Source organism: Girardinichthys multiradiatus, chromosome Y (genome assembly GCF_021462225.1).
Source record: "Girardinichthys multiradiatus isolate DD_20200921_A chromosome Y, DD_fGirMul_XY1, whole genome shotgun sequence".
Classification (NCBI taxonomy): Eukaryota; Metazoa; Chordata; class Actinopteri; order Cyprinodontiformes; family Goodeidae; genus Girardinichthys; species Girardinichthys multiradiatus.
The window spans coordinates 1,582,741-1,599,783 of NC_061818.1; the positions used below are offsets into that span (position 1 = coordinate 1,582,741).

General features: G+C 40.9%; 1 protein-coding gene across 2 annotated transcripts; it reads right to left on the reverse strand.

Annotated features, from left to right (window-relative positions):
- Positions 1 to 2,476: 2,476 nt before the first annotated feature.
- LOC124863720 (SWI/SNF-related matrix-associated actin-dependent regulator of chromatin subfamily E member 1-like) lies at positions 2,477 to 16,339 on the reverse strand. Of its 2 annotated transcripts, none has more exons than XM_047358171.1 (11): positions 16,246 to 16,339; positions 15,649 to 15,698; positions 13,729 to 13,772; positions 12,981 to 13,079; positions 8,516 to 8,608; positions 7,172 to 7,303; positions 6,485 to 6,656; positions 6,041 to 6,213; positions 5,847 to 5,948; positions 5,372 to 5,600; positions 2,477 to 3,603 (listed from the first exon to the last, which is right to left on the reverse strand). In XM_047358171.1, the coding sequence occupies exons 2-11, from the start codon at positions 15,653 to 15,655 to the stop codon at positions 3,272 to 3,274; spliced, it is 1,383 nt and encodes a 460-aa protein (XP_047214127.1). In that variant the 5' UTR covers positions 15,656 to 15,698; positions 16,246 to 16,339; the 3' UTR covers positions 2,477 to 3,271. The 2 variants fall into 2 exon arrangements, with proteins under 2 accessions (XP_047214127.1, XP_047214126.1); XM_047358170.1 differs by having other exon boundaries at positions 8,528 to 8,608; positions 16,246 to 16,311.
- Between the last annotated feature and the right edge of the window lie 704 nt (positions 16,340 to 17,043).

Sequence of the window (17,043 nt, forward strand, 5' to 3'; positions counted from 1 at the left end):
ACACAACACCGGAATGTTCTTCTGGGCCAGGCTAAGGTTGAAAAGGTGCTGCAGAATCCCACAGAGCTGCTCTGCACAGACATTCAGGACTCTAGGACTGACATGATCTGGACCTGCAGCCTTATTCTGATTCAGTCTCTCCAGTTGCATCTTCACCTGACTTGAGACACACAGGTGGAAGGGGGTGGCAAAGGAAGCATCAGCATCTTCTGATATGGTTGAAGATAAACATGTAGAAGCAGAAGGGTCTATGGCTGAGGTGGAAGATAAAAAATTGTGTGTTACTGGACAGCTGTGGGTAATGTGGATCAAAGGAGGATGGAATGTCTGTTTGGCTGTGAACAGGAGAGGAGGATGTGAAGCTTGTTTCTGAACTGAACCTATTGAAGAATGTGTTCAGTTCATTGGCTCTGTCCAGACCTCCATCGGTCTGATTATCCTTCTGCTTGAAGCCTGTGATCTTCTTCATCCCTGTCCACACATCTCTGATATTGTTTTGCTGGAGCTTGCTCTCCAGCTTCTTCTTGTACACCTCCTTGCTGTCTCTGATCTTGACTTTAAGTTGCTTCTGTAAACTCCTCAATAATTCTCTGTGTCCCTCTCTGAAGGCTCTTTTTTTCTTATTAAGCAGGTCCTTCAGATCACTGGTGATCCAAGGTTTGTTAGTGGGGAAGCATCTCACGGTTCTGGTGGGGATGATGTTATCCACACAAACGTTTATATACAGGTCCTTCTCAAAATATTAGCATATTGTGATAAAGTTCATTATTTTCCATAATGTAATGATGAAAATTTAACATTCATATATTTTAGATTCATTGCACACTAACTGAAATATTTCAGGTCTTTTATTGTCTTAATATGGATGATTTTGGCATACAGCTCATGAAAACCCAAAATTCCTATCTCACAAAATTAGCATATCATTAAAAGGGTCTCTAAACGAGCTATGAACCTAATCATCTGAATCAACGAGTTAACTCTAAACACCTGCAAAAGATTCCTGAGGCCTTTAAAACTCCCAGCCTGGTTCATCACTCAAAACCCCAATCATGGGTAAGACTGCCGACCTGACTGCTGTCCAGAAGGCCACTATCGACACCCTCAAGCAAGAGGGTAAGACACAGAAAGACATTTCTGAACGAATAGGCTGTTCCCAGAGTGCTGTATCAAGGCACCTCAGTGGGAAGGAAAAAGTGTGGCAGAAAACGCTGCACAACGAGAAGAGGTGACCGGACCCTGAGGAAGATTGTGGAGAAGGGTCGATTCCAGACCTTGGGGGACCTGCGGAAGCAGTGGACTGAGTCTGGAGTAGAAACATCCAGAGCCACCGTGCACAGGCGTGTGCAGGAAATGGGCTACAGGTGCCGCATTCCCCAGGTCAAGCCACCTTTGAACCAGAAACAGCGGCAGAAGCGCCTGACCTGGGCTACAGAGAAGCAGCACTGGACTGTTGCTCAGTGGTCCAAAGTACTTTTTTCGGATGAAAGCAAATTCTGCATGTCATTCGGAAATCAAGGTGCCAGAGTCTGGAGGAAGACTGGGGAGAAGGAAATGCCAAAATGCCAGAAGTCCAGTGTCAAGTACTCACAGTCAGTGATGGTCTGGGGTGCCGTGTCAGCTGCTGGTGTTGGTCCACTGTGTTTTATCAAGGGCAGGGTCAATGCAGCTAGCTATCAGGAGATTTTGGAGCACTTCATGCTTCCATCTGCTGAAAAGCTTTATGGAGATGAAGATTTCATTTTTCAGCACGACCTGGCACCTGCTCACAGTGCCAAAACCACTGGTAAATGGTTTACTGACCATGGTATCACTGTGCTCAATTGGCCTGCCAACTCTCCTGACCTGAACCCCATAGAGAATCTGTGGGATATTGTGAAGAGAACGTTGAGAGACTCAAGACCCAACACTCTGGATGAGCTAAAGGCTGCTATCGAAGCATCCTGGGCCTCCATAAGACCTCATCAGTGCCACAGGCTGATTACCTCCATGCCACGCCGCATTGAAGCAGTCATTTCTGCTAAAGGATTCCCGACCAAGTATTGAGTGCATAACTGTACATGATTATTTGAAGGTTGACGTTTTTTGTATTAAAAACACTTTTCTTTTATTGGTCGGATGAAATATGCTAATTTTGTGAGATAGGAATTTTGGGTTTTCATGAGCTGTATGCCAAAATCATCCGTATTAAGACAATAAAAGACCTGAAATATTTCAGTTAGTGTGCAATGAATCTAAAATATATGAATGTTAAATTTTCATCATTGCATCATAGAAAATAATGAACTTTATCACAATATGCTAATTTTTTGAGAAGGACCTGTAGTTGCTGAAGGGCACATGACATTGAGATGCTTTGTAGCATTGGCTTTTCACTTTTCCATAAATTTCACCCAAATGCCAAATACCCTTAACTTCTTGTGAGTAGTGTATTTCAAGGTAAATCACAACTGAAAAAAATTAAATCACTCACACATTGGGAAATCAGATTTATTTGAATACGATCAGACAGTAGAAAAAAGAGGCATATTACTAAAAGGCCCATTTCAAGTAAGAAATCAGTCATTTAGATGCATAAATGAGGTTGACCTTTAAATGGGAGTGGCCCATGCATTTCTCTGGTGTAGGTAAATGCTTGTAACAGTCAAATGAATGGTGGTAATATCTAATGTATACGCTTTAAAGGACACATGGAGTACATCTGTTCTTTCAGCATAAACGTGATCAGAACAAGGGAGCAAACATCTATGCTGACTTTAAAGTACGTAAAAGTACTGAGAGGTTAGCTTTATTCCACATATTCTGAAGTTTCCTCTTATTTGTGATAAGACAAGGTAATGCTCCAACTGCAGGAGGAGGGTTCATACTTGGAGCATGCAGAAGGTGTCAAACTGATGTTCTTCCAGAAATGCTATCTTAGTCAAAGAGGCAGGTTTTACAGGTTGATTATAGTCTCCTACAAAGATCTACCTGGCTTGTAAAAACAAAGCAGAGGTATGTCATAAACTAGAAGAATGGGAGTTTTTCCATTGCAGAAGGAAAACACATGATCTGTCAATGAAATGGTTGTTTCTGAACCGGAAATTAACCCCTTTGGTTTGCAGAGGGATCAGAGCAGTTTTAAAGATATCAGTAACTGTGCCCTCTGTTATCTTCAAACTTAGGAGGCATTACTTGGAACTCCAACAAGAAGAACAACCATCGTCACAACTACATCCTGGTGTTTACAGGGTTGACTTGTACAGCTACCACTCAGGTTCTAACTCTACTCTCACATATCATACTGTTGGCTACTCTGATTAGGGAGAAGTAGTGGCGGTGGGGGGGCTACTTCTTCTGAGGAAGAGGGAGGTGCTGCAGCCCCCGGGTTAGCCGTTTCCTGTCCTGCTGAGGGGTCCGACACTGCTGTTGCTCCAGGGTTACCATCTGCTGGAGGGGGCATGCTGTTGCTGTCATCACTGGGAGCACTGCTGACAGGAGTGCTGCTCTCCCTGGGGGGCTCGGGCAGAGGGGCTGCAATATCAGAGCCAGAGGAGGGTGGGTCAGACGGAGGAGGTGGAACAGACTGTTGGTCAGAGAGGGCCTCCGCAGGTGCAGCTTCATCTGGTGAGCAGAAGAACCGCACAGATTTAAATACTTAAATTATATTTCATTATTATTTTGGAGATAAAACGATAACATTTCAAATATTAAAGTTCAAGTGAAACTGTTTAAAACAAAGTCACGTTAACAGATAACTCAGTGTGTACCGGTCCTTCTCAAAATGTTAGCATATTGTGATAAAGTTCATTATTTTCCATAATGTAATGATGAAAATTTAACATTCATATATTTTAGATTCATTGCACACTAACTGAAATATTTCAGGTCTTTTATTGTCTTAATACGGATGATTTTGGCATACAGCTCATGAAAACCCAAAATTCCTATCTCACAAAATTAGCATATTTCATCCGACCAATAAAAGAAAAGTGTTTTTAATACAAAAAACGTCAACCTTCAAATAATCATGTACAGTTATGCACTCAATACTTGGTCGGGAATCCTTTTGCAGAAATGACTGCTTCAATGCGGCGTGGCATGGAGGCAATCAGCCTGTGGCACTGCTGAGGTCTTATGGAGGCCCAGGATGCTTCGATAGCGGCCTTTAGCTCATCCAGAGTGTTGGGTCTTGAGTCTCTCAACGTTCTCTTCACAATATCCCACAGATTCTCTATGGGGTTCAGGTCAGGAGAGTTGGCAGGCCAATTGAGCACAGTGATACCATGGTCAGTAAACCATTTACCAGTGGTTTTGACACTGTGAGCAGGTGCCAGGTCGTGCTGAAAAATGAAATCTTCATCTCCATAAAGCTTTTCAGCAGATGGAAGCATGAAGTGCTCCAAACTCTCCTGATAGCTAGCTGCATTGACCCTGCCCTTGATAAAACACAGTGGACCAACACCAGCAGCTGACACGGCACCCCAGACCATCACTGACTGTGAGTACTTGACACTGGACTTCTGGCATTTTGGCATTTCCTTCTCCCCAGTCTTCCTCCAGACTCTGGCACCTTGATTTCCGAATGACATGCAGAATTTTCTTTCATCCGAAAAAAGTACTTTGGACGACTGAGCAACAGTCCAGTGCTGCTTCTCTGTAGCCCAGGTCAGGCGCTTCTGCCGCTGTTTCTGGTTCAAAAGTAGCTTGACCTGGGGAATGCGGCACCTGTAGCCCATTTCCTGCACATGCCTGTGCACGGTGGCTCTGGATGTTTCTACTCCAGACTCAGTCCACTGCTTCCGCAGGTCCCCCAAGGTCTGGAATCGGCCCTTCTCCACAATCTTCCTCAGGGTCCGGTCACCTCTTCTCGTTGTGCAGCGTTTTCTGCCACACTTTTTCCTTCCCACAGACTTCCCACTGAGGTGCCTTGATACAGCACTCTGGGAACAGCCTATTCGTTCAGAAATGTCTTTCTGTGTCTTACCCTCTTGCTTGAGGGTGTCAATAGTGGCCTTCTGGACAGCAGTCAGGTCGGCAGTCTTACCCATGATTGGGGTTTTGAGTGATGAACCAGGCTGGGAGTTTTAAAGGCCTCAGGAATCTTTTGCAGGTGTTTAGAGTTAACTCGTTGATTCAGATGATTATGTTCATAGCTCGTTTAGAGACCCTTTTAATGATATGCTAATTTTGTGAGATAGGAATTTTGGGTTTTCATGAGCTGTATGCCAAAATCATCCGTATTAAGACAATAAAAGACCTGAAATATTTCAGTTAGTGTGCAATGAATCTAAAATATATGAATGTTAAATTTTCATCATGTCATTATGGAAAATAATGAACTTTATCACAATATGCTAATATTTTGAGAAGGACCGGTATATATTAATACCTGTCTCCATTGGTGTAGGCTTGTCTTCCTCTTTGGTCCCTGAGGTGGCGTTAGTATTGTTCTGCTCTGCAGCTTTGTTTGCTGCAGCCTCCTGTTGTTGTGCCGCTTTCTCTGCCTGCTCAGCCGCTTCTCGTTCCCGTTCCTCAGCGCGTCGCCTTGCAGCCTCCTCTGCAGCAGCCATCTCTGCTGCCAGCTTCTCCATGTCCACCTCCACCTTCAGGCTGCACAGCTGGAGACAAGCAAAGGTCAGCTCCAGACAAAATCATCTATTTACTAAGGAACTTTTAATTGGCCTCAAAAGGAACCTGACAATAGGTTGTACAACGAAGGCATGTCCCACTGACTTGAGGGAACCTGGAGCCACAATTTGGAATCAGTCTGAGACATCCTTCCGTATAACCAGCAGTAGATAATCATTTAACAGTTTCATCCTTACTTCCCATTAATGTATCTAAATCAATAGGTAGTGTCTCACCCGCTTCAGTTCAGTATTGAAGGAATCAGTAGTCTCAAGGAAGCGTCTTTTCTTTTCTTGGTGTCGATCTTCAATCTGCAGAAGTTCTGCTTCTAGCTTCCTCTGAAAGGAGCCAAAGACAACAGCTTAGTGGTAAGCAACATTAACCTCACACACGCTACAATCTGAAAACACAGTATGTTCAGCCAACCAACCTGATGCACCATGAGTGACTGGACCTGTCTCTTAAGGACCTGCATGCGGGCTGTGGTGACCACAGAGCGGACGTCAGGGACAACAATCTCACTGAGAATGTCACTGATGAGTCGGTGGTTCCTCTGGAAGCGAGCAGCTGCTGAGTGCTTCACTGAAAAACCGTCATCGTAGTCTGGACAGAGAATTAATCCTCAAGATTAAATCAAGCCCAAATCATGCTTTCCTTTAAACAGCAAATAACTAAATCACAACTGTATGATTACAGTGTATCTGCAGGTTTCAGAAAGTTAAATTCAGACTCTTTAAGACCTTTTTAATGCATCTTGAATGAAATTTATTTAAAATTTACAGGGCAGTAGCTCTTGAGGACTGGAGATGGAGAGCCCTGCCTAGTCCTGCTAGTACCCTTTTTTGTGGGTTTTTTTTTTTTAAAGTGCACTTGCCATCAGGGTCTTCTGCAGGTTGAATGCTCATGTATGGCTCTCCTTTGTCTATGCGACTCTGCCTCTGCCGGCTCTCCTCCTCCATTGCAGCCTCAGCCCGGTTCTTGGCATTCACATAAGCCAAGTAAGCTGGCGAGTTGTGATAAGCTTTCAAAGAGTCATTGTACTCAATCTGCAAGTAAGAAAGACAAATAAGAAGCCAACCTCCAACCTGTCAAGTCCTTGCATTTAACAGTTTATATTTGCTCAAATATCTGGATAATGCACCTACATAGGACCTGCAGAGAACATTTTATATGCAAGGAACGGTGTGTTTCTGTATTCTTTTTTTATTACAGAAGAAATGTTAAAAATACTGACAAAAGCCAACCTGTTTATTACATTCATTAGAAGTTTAAATATTTACAGGTCACATCATGATGATCAGCTTTTAATAAAGTAATAATGTAAAGTTTAGTATTTATGAAAATCTAATCGCATATTGAGAGAATTTCACGGTTCTGTTCTACAGTTTGCTGTTCTCTGAAAACATTAACTGTATTATACAGAGCAGGTCAAGTATTGCTGTGCAACCTCAGGAGTATCAGACGATCCTCTGACCCTAAACCTTTAACACACTGTATGTTAAGCTACCTCACCTTCCAAAAAAACTGGTAAATGTCTCAATAAATGTCTGCAGCAGCCCACCTTCTCAGCTTCGTACTCATTCAGGTAGTCCTGCTTCTCTTCATCAGTCAGGTCCCTCCACATTCCTCCAATAATCTTCCCAATCTCCCACAGCTTCAGGTCTGGGTTGGATGCCTTCACCTGGTCCCATACCTTCAGTTTGTATGCAAGATGCAAACATATATGCACACACCATCAGATCACACCAACTTAAACGAGAGAACTAGAAGACAATAAGGAAATAAAGGAAGAAAACCAAAGACAAAAGCAGTCAACTGCCATTTTTTTAAATTACAAATCTTTGCAGAAAGACCTGAGGAAATGAAAAAGCTTTTCAAGCGCATCTCAATAAATAATAGTTTAAGTAAATTTATTTCAGTAATTAATTCAAAATGTGTTTCTCAAAGAAATAACTGTAGTGTAAATAGGTGAGGTGTTCCAAAGTCCTTGTTTCAACTGAAAGCAAATTTTGCTTTTCATTTGGAAATCCAAGTTTTCAGGGTCTGAAGACTGGAAAGGCAGAGTGCAATTCCCTGAGGTCTAGTGTAAAGTTCCTACAGTCAGTGATGGTTTGGAGGGTCATGTGTACAAAACATGTGAGAGCCCTTCATGCTTCCCTTGTCTGCTGACGAGCTTCGTGGAGATCCTGACCTTATTTTCACGTAGGACCTGGTATTGGCAAAGACTGCCAAAAGAATCAATACCAGCTTTAATCATCATGGTAACACTGTACCTGATTGCACTGAGAATGTATTGTCAATGTAATGTCAAGAGAAAGATGAGAGACACCAGAACCAACAATTGAGATGAGCTGAAGGCCACTATCAACCTGGGCTTCCTGAGCAGCTCAGCAGAACCACAGGCTGATCTCCACCATGCCATGTTGCCCTGATGCAGGACTTCATTCAACCAAATACTAAGTAATACATCATAATAAATCACTCCACATGAGATTCACTTTTTGAAATTAATTACTGAAATAGGTTCTCTTTCCATGGTATTCTAATTTACTGAAATCACCTGTAATGTGAAATATGATCTAGTGGATTTAAACATACAGTCAGAGAGCAGACCCTCAGCAGCATTCAAAGATGAAATTAGAATTAGAAACTATATGAATGTAAGAGAGGAAATAAGAGACTAGATGAAGCAGCAGAGGAAGTGATTGAAGCATTTACAAATTTGTTGGAATTCATCCTAAGAACTAAAAGCTGACAGAATAGGAGAGTGGAGAAGCTCCACTTCGTGGAGGAGGTGGTGGTGAGGCGTCATGGCTTGGCTGTTTCCCACCCTCAAACCCCTGCAGACTTTTCAGGGGAGGGGAGGACAAGCAGTAAAAGCAGACACCGTAGATGGGTGTCTTACCTTCCTGCTTACCTTCCGGCTGTACCGCATGTATGGCATCAGAGGCTTGTCTGGAGGTTTGGGAGGCTTTGGGACGGTGATCCCCGAGGAGTTCTGTAAAAAAAAATAAAATAAAAAAAGTAAAAAAAAAGGAAGAAAGGAAGAAGGTATTTCAGGTGGGACAGCGTGATCGGGGAGGTGGGAAGGATGAAGACGGAGACAGTAAATAAGGTCAGAGAGAGAGAGAGGAGAGAAAAAGAAAAAGTGTCATAAAACACCAGCTTATCCAGATCTGTTCTATGGGGTGGTGTCTGGTATTAAAAACAGCTACGGTTTCAAAACTGCCTAAATCCACCATTATAGTGTTCCTACAGTTTGGTGACCTTTTAATTAGATGCCAGAGGAAACAGTTGAAAGGACTAGTTTTCTCCAGCTGTATGGTGCAAAGCACCCCTCCCCCATCCGTTTCTTCATGGTGTCAATCAATGATGGACTCTTGTCCTCTTTAACCAGTGGTCAGCTGGTTGGAAAAGAGTGCTGCTCATCACTGCCATGAAGGGGACATTTTGAAAATATAGTTAGCAGGCTGCTGGCAGTGTGTCTGTTAAAAAGCTGACAGCTAGCATCTACCAGAGCAGCTTGATCATTGAAAAGCTCAAATTAAAAAAGCAATTAACCCACATTTTCTTGTTTTTTTTAGCTACACAACTACACTCTACGATTTAGTATCTAATTTACTAAAATATACAAGAGGAGTACATGCTCCTGTATAGTGTGAATGCATTACATGCAGAATACAGTCTCCAACTAAATACTGTGTTCAAGCAGGCTGTTGTGACTGCAGTGTTGCAGAAACCAATATTGTAATAAACCTATATTGAGTAGTTCTACTTAAAACTGGTTCTATACTTAGGTCCTGGTCTTCAAAGATCCTAAATAGGGGGCGCTAAATTGTTTGTACAAAATCAAAATTGCAGGTGCAACAATTGCGATCTTCAAAAGATTGCAGGTGCAAGTAATAACAGGTGCAAAAGAGGTGCAGACTGCCCTATTAAAATTAGGAAATTGCATGTGCTACTGGCTGGCTGCTAATGTCCCTTTGGAACAAGAGGATAGTTGAAGAAAAGCTGTGGTGCTTGAAACATGCAGGGGTTGTTGCACCGCATCATTATAAATGATCTAGTTGTTGATTTTCTTTCTTTCTGTTCTGCTCCTGCTTTTCTGGACTGTTGGAGTTTGTTAGCCTTTGTCGTCGCTATTCACTGTAGCAGGTTTGTAATCTCAGTCTCTGTCCTGACTATTTCTCCTATGTTCATCTGCGTTGCGCACCTCTGAGTGGATAATCGCGCATGGAGAAGGTCGAGGTTGACGTTGTTCTATGTGCAGATGCTTTATGTTTGGGGTCCAGATGTACCCAGTAAGTCTACATCCTTTCGCCTTTAATCAAGAAATTGGATTACAGGCCAGGGATTATATTTTTGAGAGTATATGTTTGATGAGTTTGGAGTTCATCATAAACAGCCACAATAATCAAGTCTGAACGTAATATTAGCAACATAAACAGTTTGTTGTAGGAGTTGGCTGGGTGTTATAGTTTTGCTACTTTTAAAACATAACGTCACATAACTGTCCTGCAAAGAATTTAAATTGAAGATACAGTAGTTTGCAAATTAAGGCCGCCTTAATGACAATTTCTTTGCTATTACCGTATTTTCCGCACTATAAGGCGCACTTAAAAACCTTTAATTTTTTCAAAAAATGACAGTGCTCCTTGTAATCCGGAGCGCCTTATATATGGATCAATTGGTTAATTGGTTGATCCATACTGGTTGTACACGGCGCTCTGTCAAAATGTTTCAGAACGACTGGTAAACTACAAAGCCGCACCGCTTGCAGCATTACGGCTACCGTAGTCAGGGGCGTCGTCGAAGTAATAGCGGTAAACACCTGTACTGTGCTTACTCCTAGTCCAACACCACTTGTGTGTGTATAACGTTTGAATGTACTGTTGCAGGAATTGCCTGAACTATATGTGATTAGAAGCTCAGTGTGTGGGGTGTATGTTTCGTGTGTGTGTATGGAAGATGTTGACATTACTCCTCCGGACAGAGGTGGCGCTGTGTGCTGCCGTAGCTGAGAATCAAGAGTGAAGGAGTGACGTCGGTATTATTGTGTGTGTGGGGTGGGTAGAGACGACGACCGGAGCAGCGGTGTATGAGCCTGTAAGCCCTGTGTTTTTACGTGCTGCAAAGTCATTAAAAAGAACCCCGAATCTCGTCAACAACTCAGTGTTTTGATGCTGTTTCTTCATGCTCAACTCAGCAACGTATGAGTGAGGGAGTTAACCCCGAGGAAACTAGTAACTTCGGCCCTGGAGAAAGCGTCTACCCTGTGTCATCAGACTACGGTCAGGGGACAGAAACAGGAAAGGTTAACAGTACTAACGTTTGATTTAGTGCATCAAACTGTTACTTTTACGTGTTTACTGAATCAGGGAAAAGTTCCCTTTCACGTTTTAACTAACGTTTGATTTCAACTTCAACTTCATAGACTCCAATGCATTCCTAACGAGCGGTTGGCTCTATTCAATAGACTTCTATGTAGAGGAGACCTTACCATGAGAGTGAATGGAGTTATCAGAACGCTGGTTTGTAGTGTATTAATAAAGTTTGACTGACTGACTTATCTGACTGTTTTGTTGACATTCTCTTTAGCACAGCTCCATCTAGTGGATGCATAACGCAACCCCAGTCAAACGTTTGACTGGGGTAGCTTCTATTCTATGCGCCTTATAATCCGGTGCGCCCTCTGTATGAAAAAAGTTCTAAAATAGGCCATTCATTGAAGGTGCGCCTTATAATCCGGTGCGCCTTATAGTGCGGAAAATATGGTACTTATATTATCAACATCACAACACAGGGTCCTTTACATAATGTGCAACCCCAGTTAATAGGCCATGCGCGCTTGATTAGTTATGTGTGCACTTCACCATGATCAGGTTTGTGCTTCAGCAGCAGATCTCACTGACAGCTATGCATGCTGGAATTGTCCAGATGCAAGAAAAAAAAGCTTACAAGGAGTTTTATCATAGCAGATGTGTCATGGCTTCTGTTTGTGATTGGCTCCAAATCAGAGCTTAGATAATCCTACATAGAATCCTCTATTCTCATCCATTTATCATTTTTGACAACCCAAATCTGTTGACACATGTACAGAATATTTTCTCCCCCGGTCGTCTGTCATTCTATCTATGCCTTCTTCTGGCCAAAATCAGCAGACCTTTTTGTGTCCCAGTTAGTACATTTGCTCTCCACCTGCATCAAGCCTTGGCTGCCCATGGCACTGTCAGTGGTTTAAAAAAAAAAAAAGACATCGGATAACCAGCACTCCAAGAAATTCTTAAAATTTAATTTGGGCAGAAATAAAAAGATGCGTTCCAGCTACATGCCTAGCCGAAACGCATTCTTTATTTCTGCCCACATTAAATTTTAGGGATTTCTTGGAGTGCTGGTTATCTAGATTTTTTTGAGATCATGCACCCATTCATTCATCCCCCTCTTTTATTTTTAACTTTGGAGTTGTACACATTGAGTTCCTTCTTATATTGAACTCTCAGTGGTTTACCACTGTTCTCTAACTGGTCAAATTTTACAGGTTCTGCCCACTGCAGACTAGGAACAAATGTTAGCTTTAGAGGCTTTGCCAAACTGACTCAAATCCTTATGCTGCCAATTCCTCCTGCTTCTAAAACATTGACTTTGGCAGCAAAGGAACCAAATGCTTCCTTGTTGCCCAATATATCCCACCCCCTAATAGGTGCTTTGATGAAGAGCTCTGTTATTCACTACACCTGACAGTGGTCATAATGTTATGCTTAACAGGTGTAACTGACGTATGTACCAGTATGTACCGTCCCACACACCTTTTTTTCTTACTGCCCATGTGTCTATGTATCAAAGTCAATTACAACTGTTATTGATATAACTGTGCCATGTTAATTTGTTTGAAATAAACATAATTAGATGTTAAACATTTCTGTAAAACCTTCACAATGAAACTAAAGAATATAGTACTGAGAGACTGTCACACTGGATTGTGCCTCATCCATCTGAATAAGCTGATTTATAAACTGTCTGCTGCCAAATTATTACAAAGTCGCTCTAAGCCGTTTAATGAGCTTTGTTGCTGTCATATCAATACTACTCTTTACTAGCTCAACTTATCAGGAATAACAGCTGATGTAGGTAAATTAACTGAGATAATACCAACAACAAGTACCATAAGATCATGTAGAGAGAAGCAACAACAACCTACAATATGCCTCTTTATAAAAATAAACCTTTTTGTATTCATCCTCCCTTAACAATACTCACACCTTGTTTCATTTTCTTTACACTTTCCTAATTATTACGGTCCTTAAAATATCATAACCCATTTCCCCCTGAAATTTCAAGTCCCATTTTGAAATCCCTCATCCATTCATTACCCTGCTGGAGCCTCCGGAGCTCCCTCCCAGCCGGAGGTTGTTGTAGGCCAGATGGCTGTAAGGGTTGTAGCCCACAAACCCTGGGGTGGAAGGCATTTGCTGATGGAAGACAAATGAGACAAAACACGAATGAGAAATGGCTCACAAACAAGAGGAGGATAAGGGACAAACATAAAAATGTAAAGAAAAGGGGCGGAAAACATGAACAGTTTTTTTTTGATGACCTCATCATGCAAAGCTAAAAAAAAAAAAAGACAACAGACCAGCAGGCCGGCATTCAGAATGAGTGCACAACATGTGAACGCTGCACGGACAACACAAAGCTTGTTTTCGTTTTCGCTGTGAACAAGCTGCATTTATCTAATGTCATAGCTGCACCAGTAGTTCACAATGTTTCACCCTGCTGTTGAATGCAAGAACATGAAAAGCCTAAAAGCTAGCACACAGACCGCTAACTAGTCTAACATTACCAGTAAATAAAGTGAATTTCCAAGTGTTAAGGACATATTTCCCCCCCTCCCCAGCAGGATAAAAGCATTTGATTTAAACAGCTACATTTCGCTAGAAAACTGAAACAATCTTATGGTGGGAAGAAGCAGGAGCGAAAGTGATGATGGAGAGCTGAACAAGATTTGTGGCAACCTTAATGATTTCAGATAAAAAGAAGAAATATGGAAAAGCAAAAAAAGTGTAAAGCAGCACACCAAGGAAGGACAACAGAGGCTGGAAATGACAGTCAAATACTTACTGTTGTTGGGGCAGGAGGAGGAGGTGGAGCGTAGGATGGGCGCTCTGCAGAAAAAAGAGAGAAAAGCATGAATACCTGCGTTCAAGCATAGTGCTCCAAGTTGGCGCTGCACTGAGGAATCAGCTAGTGACAGTTTTCAGCCAACTGAAAAGTTAAAAATCGGATCTTTTTCCAATCACTGAACGAGTCACACAACACTTCTCAGAGTGGAAGACCACTCAATGTTGGCCATTTTCAGGATGAGTCAGTATAAGCTATTTAAAAAGGAAAATGTGGTATCTACACAGGTTCATTCAGGCACCCACCTAACCTAAAGAGGGAAAGAGGGATGTCAGCAGCTAGAGAAAGAAACCTGAACCTATCACAACACAGTTGCTCTTTTCACAAACAGCCCTTAGACACTGTTACAGGAAGGAAAGGAGCAGAGGATAAGATCCTAAGGTCACGAGTTGCATGGTGGAGGATGGCACCGAGGACCAACAGCTTCCACATGCTACCTACTTTTATCCTTTTGAGCTTTCAACATCTTTTGTAAGACATGTTTGATTTGGAAATGTTGGCAGAAATCCTAAGATACAGGGGAATACATGATGCAGCAGCTTGTAATGCTAATGACGGCTCGACAATGACCAATACGAGAAATGTCTTTCTTTTCAAATAACAGTAACATCAAGTTTAAGGGCAGTGCTGCTCTCTCAGTCTGACATCACCTCTTGTACAATTAGAAATATTCACAGAAACTCCTGAAGACCCCTGTACAGCTCTAATGAACTAAGAATTTAAAAATGTTAGTAAATTCTCACTCCCATGTAGTAAGTTGGACTTAACATACAATTACATATTTAGCTATAATTCTTTTTATGAGATCAATTAATGGTTTATGTAGTGCAAAAAAATATCAAACTAAACACTAGAGGGAAGGAAAGAACAGGCTTGTTTACAACACAGACCAGAAAAGTCTGAAGATTCAAAGATGTCAGTCAGTCCCTTTACCCATGGTTAAAAGTCACAAATTATACAGGTTTTTATTTATACAGAGATTATTTTTTTTATATTTAGAGTTCATATTCAGTTTCAAACATAGTTCTGAATAAAAGATATAGACTATTAGATGAAGCTGTGTACAGTTAACAGATTATTTGATTGAACTGTATTGTTTCCAATTCTTGGCAGAGGACCATGCCCATTTAATTCTGGATGTAAGGTTGCGCCATGCGAATCTTCAAAAGGAGGAGAAAAAGGAAAAGAGAAACCAACCATGGTGGTTTATGCCCCTGTATGGCAGCTCGTATGGGCCAAAACTCTAATTTACCTGACGCTGTAGGCATGTGTTTTATGCATACACTTCAAATAAAGTATGTCTTTTTTTAAATAAAAAAAAAAACGGTCCTGACAGGGCAGAGGCAGGATTTCAGAATAAAGTCTCTCGTGTCACAGACATGTTAAACACATGTTCATCTGGTGAAAGTGAACAAATGAACTCAAACTGAATATCAGACTGTAAAGTGTCTCAATGTTCAAACGTAGCACATAACTGCAATTAGTCCTGATTTAGAACCTATATAGTTGTGCAACACTAATAGATATATAGATGAAGACAGATGGATAAACCTAGAAAAATGGAGATGAACAAATAGATGAGGACAGATGAAAACAGTCAAAAACAGAATGATAAACATGGACAAATACGTAAAGCAATTTTTGTTCAATAACAGCTAAATTCTATTTTGTTTATATTGATTTTTATGTTTTATTGATTGCCGTTATTGATAGAAACGTGTTTGCGTCGGTACACCATAACAACATTCTAGGTGAAACACTGCATGACATTTATTTGAGCAGCACGATAAGGTTAACTAGCTGAATGTTAGAATTTAAACCATTAACCAGGTGCTTCTGATTACATATATTGATACTTACTTGACATCTTTGCTGGACACTGGATTACAGAGATCTGGATGTTGGTCAAACTGTACAAAAAAAAAAAAAACGAAAATCATTTTTAGTCACAAAAGAAACCCAACAAGCAGGACTAAATACGTAAATAAGAGATAAGGTATATGTGGACTGGCTGGTGGCTACGAAATTATTGGACAGTATCAATGAACAACGGCCAAATTAATGAAAATTAGGCTAACTGTAACAGGCCCGTAACCTGGCCTGCTAGCTAAGGAGCTAACAGCAAAACAAATAAAATTAAACCTCTTTAGACATAAACATTCTAATTCAGTTCATTTAACGACCCCCTTTACGAACAGAAACATAAATATGAGCACAGTAAGTCAACTGAAGAACTATACGAAGTCTTACTCTGGTCGGAGAAATTGAGTCATCATGGTAGAGATGCTAAGCTAACAGTTATCAGAAAGTACCCAGCAAATAGAGCTCATTAACGAACATTTCTACTAAAGTAACCATAACCAGCGCAGCTAGTACAGTTGAAGGCACCTTTACAATAGCATTAAATAATTTAAAAATGTTCTTTCATATAGATAAAGAAATCATTGAAATACTCACCCTGTCACCCTTTGTTCCCTTGGATAAGAGGCCTCCTGTTCCGCTTTTATGATTTTCACGCACAAACCGGTAGTGTTTATTTTTCTCCGTAAAAGGAAAAGGTCCTTTCAGAATAAAAGTTTTATCTTTATCTTCTTCTTTATTTTTTTTGGCGGTGGGTATAGAACATATGGTATGCATAACTGCCACTTAATGGTATGGAGTGTGGAACAAAATGTTTATTTCGTGTATTAACTATTCATAATCATATCCTATTAATCAATATCGTTTTTCTTTAATTAAGAAAAGGTAGGTAATTTCCTTCATCTTTCTAAACTCTTTCATCATAGATCTTCTCTCTCTCGTATCTCTCTATTTATGGCACCCTTCTAGAACAATGACAAGTATATAACACACGAGCAGATGAAGTATGCAACACAGACAAAATAATTTTTTTTGGGGGGGGCTAAATGTAATTAAAATTATAAAAACTAATGCAAAGATTCACATATGCAAACAAGTTTGAGAGGCCTTGGGTTAGTTTGGTCAGCTATAGATTGTATATATTGTTCCACATCTTTAAAGAAATATGTAAAATATGGCATTTCATTGATAAATGTTAATCTGTGAATGAAAAATTCAGCATTTCCAATAGAAACCTGCATAATATGAGTTACTTCAGCATTTAATTTCCTTCTGGGATTAATCAAATACTTTTTCAACTGGTTTAAATTGAATTGGATATTACGCAGGGAAGGATGCAAAGTGCTTTTGGAATAAATTAAGAATTTTTCTTGTACCAGGTGGTTGACAAACTGA

Excerpts from the sequence above, each read along its gene's own strand:
- LOC124863720 (XM_047358171.1), bottom strand. Across the intron at positions 7,304-8,515 it reads GCCGGAAGGTAAGCAGGAAG|GTATGGGACCAGGTGAAGGC; the intron begins GTAAGACACCCA and ends TACAAACTGAAG. Across the intron at positions 3,604-5,371 it reads GCCTACACCAATGGAGACAG|ATGAAGCTGCACCTGCGGAG; the intron begins GTATTAATATAT and ends TCTGCTCACCAG.